Source organism: Betta splendens, chromosome 3, assembly GCF_900634795.4.
Source record: "Betta splendens chromosome 3, fBetSpl5.4, whole genome shotgun sequence".
Lineage (NCBI taxonomy): Eukaryota > Metazoa > Chordata > Actinopteri > Anabantiformes > Osphronemidae > Betta > Betta splendens.
Genome location: NC_040883.2, coordinates 1,316,177 through 1,323,514, shown reverse-complemented (window position 1 = coordinate 1,323,514; position 7,338 = coordinate 1,316,177). Strand labels below are relative to the sequence as shown.

At 43.3% G+C, this 7,338-nt stretch overlaps 1 protein-coding gene across 1 annotated transcript; it reads right to left on the bottom strand.

Moving 5' to 3' along the window:
- Window positions 1-516: 516 nt before the first annotated feature.
- On the bottom strand, window positions 517-6,814 carry apip (APAF1 interacting protein). The gene is made up of 8 exons (XM_029145235.2): window positions 6,657-6,814; window positions 4,070-4,138; window positions 3,416-3,516; window positions 2,212-2,260; window positions 2,017-2,134; window positions 1,422-1,557; window positions 952-1,119; window positions 517-875 (listed from the first exon to the last, which is right to left on the bottom strand). The coding sequence occupies exons 2-8, from the start codon at window positions 4,133-4,135 to the stop codon at window positions 776-778; spliced, it is 738 nt and encodes a 245-aa protein (XP_029001068.1). The 5' UTR covers window positions 4,136-4,138; window positions 6,657-6,814; the 3' UTR covers window positions 517-775.
- Between the last annotated feature and the right edge of the window lie 524 nt (window positions 6,815-7,338).

The window sequence follows — 7,338 nt, the reverse complement described above, 5'->3', positions numbered from 1 at the left end:
CTGTTTTCTATTTCATGGGCTGCGTTGAATTCTGCACATTACCAGAACTGCTCATTTTTCAGAAGGTGGGGAGTCTCGCCAGTGTTAGCGCAGCACCAAAGACTATTTTTGTTGTGGTTGTGTTGCATACAGTATTTCTTGTTTTCCCCATTTTAAATAAGCCCGTGGCATATTCTGCAGCGAGTACAATGGTAGCGATGGGACGGTGGCAGCGGAGGGAGCTTGTTTAAAGCACTGCTCTGGCTTTCATGAGAGAATGAGGATGCAGACGACTGGAGGCGTGCTGGGGAAGGATCCGCAGGCTTTATGCAAAGGCACTGAGAGCAGCGGTCTGTGCTGGGAAGGAGGCGCGAGAGCAGAAGACCGTCCATGGATGCACTGGACCAAGGCTGTCACAACCAGCTGCTGGCGTCCACTCACCAAAGGATGCAGGCGAATCTATGAATCCACTTCAGCGCGTTTGTGTAAAAACGACGTGTAAGTCATATTTTAAAAACAACTGGGAGGACATCAAACTGCATGATGCTATTTTTATTGTCACAATGAACTGCTTGTATTGACAGTTACAGGTACATCAGTGATGTGGTTCCGGTCTATAGAACCTTTAAAAGGGATCACAGGCCTATACCCTCCTTTAACCCTCAATCTGCCCTCACCTCCAAATTTCATCAAATTTGAAGCAGGCCTCTGTGAAAGGCAAATAATTATAACCTCCTCTCCTGATTGACCTAATGACCCTTCATCAACAAAAGTGGCTTTAAAGCAAAGGAGGTTGTCAAACTATTCCGTTTTGTTCCACCGGCGCCGCCGAGGGGTCCAGTCCACACTGCGTCATCTGCACAGCAACGTCAAACAGGTAGTCGTAGCACTCACACCTGCAAACACAGAAGCACGTGAAACACCACAGAGTTCATGGGTACGAGCCGAGAGCAGAGCTGGGGGAGTTCTCACATGGTCTTGGCTTTTTCCCACGATTCGCCCCAGACGTAGACGCCGTGTCTGCGGACGAGGACGGCGCACGAGTCTGGATATTCCTCCATTGCGTGAGCCATGCGGTCTTTCAGATCCTTCTCCTCCGGTGTGTTTTCAATTATAGGCACACACAAGGTGTCATCATACCTACGTACAAGCAGGTTGCAACAACATGACTCACTGCTATCACGGCAAGACGGGGCCTGACTCAGTACAAAGAGATCATTCACAGAGAGAGTGTGTGTCGGCACCTGACTCGCGTGACACAATCTGTGCCGGTTTCCGTTTTGCCTTCTGTCAGACTACGGCGTCTGACAAGCTTTGACTCTTTGTCTGACACTGTTCATGACTACTGGGTTTTTCCAGAGTTTGACCATTGATATTTTATGACACATAAGTAACTGAAATGATAACAATAAGGCCAGATGAACAATTGTTTGATTACGTACCGATAGTTGGTGCCTGAGGTGCCCTTACGAATCCCCTTGATCATCTCCTGGTGGGTTATCCTGAACTCTTTGCCAGGAAACAGGAGCGTTGCCATGACAGCAGCCTTGGAGTGGGTGTGTATAACTGCCTGTGCACCTGCATTTTAGCAAAGGGACAGATTTAGATTATTGTGTTGTAGACTTGTGTAAGAGTAGAAACGCGGTCAAAGAGAAAGAGCTCTGGACACGTGAGCCGTGTTTTAGAGGCGTCCTCCTCTGTGATGGATGCAAACCTTGGCCTGGTGTTTAGAGGACACAGGGTAACCTGATTATCAAGCCTGTTTGGGGCCATGCTGGTTATACTTTCAAAGCTTTATACGTGACTAAGAGCTCCCCACACACCACACTTGCCCAGAATCTGTAATATGTTGTTATTCTACAAGGCTTTTATTTTGTAGAACACAAACTTCAAAGCGTGTATGTGAAACGTTTGTTTGCTCTGCTACGTATTAAATGTTTTCCTGATGGCAAATTCATGCTGCATTGACACGAACGCTGTGAGTTGAATGAAGACTAGCCCTGGCAGGCGGCCTGTGGGGGTGTGGGGCTGCCTCACCTCTCAGCGTATAGGCGTTCATGAAGAGCGGCGTACACTGGCTCTTCTTCAGCTTCTTCCACGCAGGTGGACAGCTGATGTCTCGCTCCTGCACGTCGCACACAAACATGTCTTCTGGCTGACGGGCACAAACATTAAAGGGCATTATTTAAACGGAACCAGTGGCGGTCCAGTCTGCGGTTCTGACCCGCTCACCTGTATTCGCTCCTTCTGGACGCCTGACGGGGCGACGTAGATCTGCTCCCTGTGGGTCACAAGGCACAGGTCAGGACGTGTGACGACACGAGAACGAGGCCGGTGACGTCAACGCAGGACTGAATGTCTGCTTTAAACTGTGGCTTTAACAGAATGTCAGAAAGATCATTTTGCTGAAGTCCCTCATTTACTTATTAGTTCATTGTTAAAAGATTTCCACAGATGAGCATTACTGAAATGTACTCACTACAGGTTTCATAAAAAAACAAAACACTGAGGTGAGTCTGAACCTCTCAATGTCTACAATTCTTTCTGTCCAAATGACAACTCCCCACAGAATAAAGAGAAATAAAACACCAGCAAACACGCCAGATAACGGAGGAGCCTATTGATTGTGAGTGGAGGTTTGGCAAAGGCGCCTCAGGCTCTGACTCATCTCTGAGTCAAGCCAAAGAAACTGTGGTAAAACAAAAAAAGGCTTCAAAAATAAACGTAGATGGAGACAGACAGAGAAAGTAAAACAGACTCATTACAATGTAAGTGTCAATCTTCCCACAGTCCTACAGGAAACTCAATATGTGCTTTAATGTTATGTTTAGAGGCACAAAACAGCTTTTAGACTTTGGAGGAAAACAAAGAGAAACAAACAGCAGCACCAAGATGGAGAAACATGGCTGACGGGAACTTTTAATGTCTCCCATTTCACTACAAACTAATTATTCTGTCAAAAACCCCAAAAAGTAATAACAAGATAAAAAGAAATTCTTCCCCAGATCATTTTAGCAAAATGTTTTCCGTCCGAGCGAAGCAGCAGCAGTCGGTGAATCTTATTCAGTTTCACTCAAGTTCCGTGTTGACTTGAATAAAAGTCTGGCAGGAGATTTGCTAATGGGTTCTGCTTTCTTTGCAGCTTTTATCCAAAAATGAAACACACACTTCAAAGATGTTTGTAATAACCTGTCACAACCTTCGGCTTGATTCCGTTTCTTTACAGTGACTCTCTGGTCGACTGTTTTTAGCCCAGGTTGGCGCATGCTGTCAGCGCGTGGAGCTGACCTCACATCAGCCTCACGCGGCGCCGCTACCTTTTTATCCTCTCTGACGAGTCGGTGGGAGGAGGAGGAGGAGGTGTAGTGGAGCGCAGTGTGGATGTACAGTAGAGTGACACACACAGCGTTAACATTCAGACTCCTCACATACAAACCCTCGTCTCAGACTGATGCCTCCGCCCGTCCCCGTCACCCAGCCCAGCTGGTAGAAGAGTCGGCACAGCTCAGGAATGAGAACGCGGGGGTGCTCCGACTCCTAAGGGCGACAACACAACACGTGAATGGAGATGAACCCACGCTGTCCCACGAGGAACCTGAGGCCAGTCAGAGAATGACGCTCCTCTAGCTTTGCTCTAATGCCAGCGCCTCTGTGCTGCTTAGTTCTCGCTCTTTTAATCATACGTGCAATAAATCAGCTGTTTTACAAACATTAGGGAAACCTGCTAAAGCATGTCTGAGCCTCATACCAAACCAGTGTGAGCACTGGTTAAAGTCCCGCTGTCTGTTCATACAAACACAAGTATTTTCTTTTTTGTTATCTTTGGATGTGTTTGGCATAAAAGTAACACAACAAAAGAAAGAAAGAAAATTATATTTCCCAATGACAAAATAACCAGTGTGAGGGTTTGGGTCATTAGGGTTAATTTTATGTTTCTATAGGACTGAAACCAGAAACATCTCATTATTAATGACTGAGCCCGAAGCTCGCTATCAAATATACCTTTGCAAGACACCAATCTAGTTCATGTGTGCTGCGTCGCATTATGCTACAAAAGCCTCCAAGTGCTGCACTGTCACGTTGTACTTGCCTCCTTCGACGGAGCCTCCTGTCGTGCATCTTGAAAGCCATCGCTGGTGCCACACAGAGATGACATCTCCTGAGGAAGGCATTGACCAAATTTAATAATTCACCAAGCCACGAGAACATGTCCAGAAAACGCTAACATTAATCTTGGTGTCATAAGAGACAGGCTTAGTGCTCTTAAGTCACCATCAGCATCATTTTGTCGCCTCGCACTTCCTCCTTTTGATTTATTCCCCTTTCAAATCAGATACTGTGACAATAACAAAGGGAGAATGTGGGAGTACTAATTTGCAGTTCTCAATAATTCCTCTCCTTCCTCCTCTCTTACATGTCAGTTAGGAAGACGTTTAACTTTGGAGGAGAGGCAGACAGACAGCTGTGGAGGAGTCTCAGGTTTAATCATGAGCTTTCATTTGTTTATTGAACATATATCAGATAAATCATAAGGAACTTTCTCTAAATAACTGGATGATGCACCTTTTGAAGCAAAAACCTCAAACATCCACCTCCTGTTGCTGTGTATAAGTATCGGAAGAAGCGGTCAATTCGCTGCTTGGGATCCAGTAAGAAACAAATAAACGCGGTTCAGCACTAGACAGTCCATTTAGCTTTTATATGTTTAGAATAAAGACATTATGTGTGTGTTCTCAGTCTAACTGCTCCCATTCGTACCTGTGTCACTGATGAAAATCTAATTACATTTTATGCCCCATCAAGAATAAAACCGGATCATTACAAAGGTTCACGTAAGGTTTAAGTCCCTTATGTTACAGGTGTCCAATTCTTGTCCTTGAGCTCCAGTCTGACTGGTTTTTCCACTGTCCCTGATCAACCTACTGCTGATTACAAGGTTCACGTGTTCGGCCAGTCAGAAGCTCATAGTGCAGGTGGATGGAAAACAAGGACGGTGAAAAAGGAAAAGTGTACATTGTAATATTTAAAACAAATGAGCCACTTCCATGTCTCCAACAGTAGCACCAACTGCACATTTAGCTACACGTGACGGCTTGCAGTGTCCTGCAGTGCGCCACTGTGTTGACAGGTAAGATGGGATTAGTTAGCCTAGTAAACAGTAACTGGTTTAGTAAAGGATGCGCTAGTGAGTGTTAGATGTCTGGAAGCTCCACTGAGAAATAACCTGAGGGGCTTTCAACCGCTGTAATAAATTACACAATGCATATGTGGTTTCATTACAATGTGCCACAAGGAGTTTCAGTCAAACATTCCAACTATTAAAAGCCAAAGTGTCTCCGTTTCCATGTCATTGCACGACAACAAATACATAGAGGAAAAGGAAATACAGTTACACACGTATTGTATTTCACAAATTTGCCACTTTACACACTATCAGTGCTCGTCAGTTCCTGTGTCCGAAGGATCCTGTCTGGGTTTCATCATTTGATACAAAACAATTATGTTCAGAGATGATTATCACCAATCACTGTATTTGTATTTACATTTAAGCACAAGAAATGTAAAATGCTTTTTTACAATTCATCAGTATGTCATAATAGGAATATTTAGGTATGTTATAATACACCAAGGTTCTTAGAGCTCATCTAAAACGCTATGGGTTCATTCAGGGTCTGATTCTGATGCAGCTCTGGGACAAGTTCACATGTCGGAACACATGTGGATGAGAAGCAGCGTTGTTTGAGAGCAGATATGCAAATTCTGACTCCACAGAAATGTGTCATCACATTGTTTCATCTGATATATCAGATATTCTCTGTGTCAAGCTCTGTTCATTAGGGGACGATCATCTGTGACCGTGTGGCTCAGTTTGAATGGGAAGAATATGTGCAGACATGCGTGTGAACACAGGCATCTGAAGTCCGACACCAGAGGACCCGTCCAGTTACACAGGCAGCTTCCTGGATGTGTCACTAAACTCAAGAACAAATGTCATACCTTTGTGGACATATCTAGTTGCGTTCACGTTGCTGGCACATACACACAACGAACGTTTCTGGTTTGACCACAACCAACTGAAGCTATGAACAAACCCATTTCCTACTAACAGGAACCGTTGCTGTTCTATGGAAACACTGGCAGGTTGGCTCCTTCAACCAGACGCGCACTCCTGCATCGTTAAACATGATTTCACTATTGTAAATCACCTGAGGTTCAATTAGACGTTACATAAGACACTTGCATGCCATCACTATTAGATGCTCCAAAGTGACAGGACTTCAGACTGGTCTCTTCTGTTCGTCTTAGTACAGAACTCGGCCACGAAGACGAAGGATCCGTGTTAAGTGTTGTTTTAACAGCTGGAGCCTGTTCGGTGCCGTTTCCCCCGAAGCTCATCAACACTTTAGACCGAGGGACATGTGACTGGACGTTTCACATAGCCAAGTCCACATTACAATTAGCTAAGTCTCCCAATCTTTTAACTCTGTTTTACCAAACAAACCACTGACGTCATGGTTGTCTGAACCTGTTCAATAACAATGCCTACTGTGAGCGCATGAAACATTGCTAAACGCAGGCTGAGCTCCGTTCTACTAGCTAATGCTAGTGCTAACGTTTAGCCTGCAACTTTACGCATGACTGAAACAGTAAAGCGGACGGACGGACTGAGGTCTTACCTTAAGTCTGCTGCAAAAACTGTCGATGTCACTAATACAATGTTTCAAGAATATTTACGTTACTTTTACAAATATTTGGTTACTGGTTACGTCATCAACGCGCGACAAACGCTGTGCGTCCTGCTCTTTTTCTTCTGTGCGTCCTGTTCATGGACATATCTTTTGTAGGTCTGTAAGCACGCACTCGCGTGAAAAGATAAAACTACGAATTATTATTAATTTATTATTATTATTATTATTATTATTATTATTATTATTATTATTATTATTATTATTATTATTATTATTATTATTATTATTATTATTATTATTATTATTATTATTATTATTATTATGAACAAAGCAAAACACTACAAATCACAAACACTGATCGAGTCAAATGTCTTCGCTTTTTTAGTTTCTAAGCTACCGGCTGATGAAGAGTGAAAACTTTTAGCAATGAACGCAGTTTTTTGAAAATGTAGGATATTTATGTGTATGTGTATGTAAATGCTGTACTGCCCATCTGTAATCAAGACTTTCTATGCTAATTATGTATATTCAGTCACTCAATGTATAGTTTCGTCTCTATATTTACAGTGTAATAAATACTATAGAATAAGTAATATAAATAATAATAATTATTATAATTATATTATAATTCTTACGTTATTGATGACCCTTAAAATTCGAGTAAATTGTA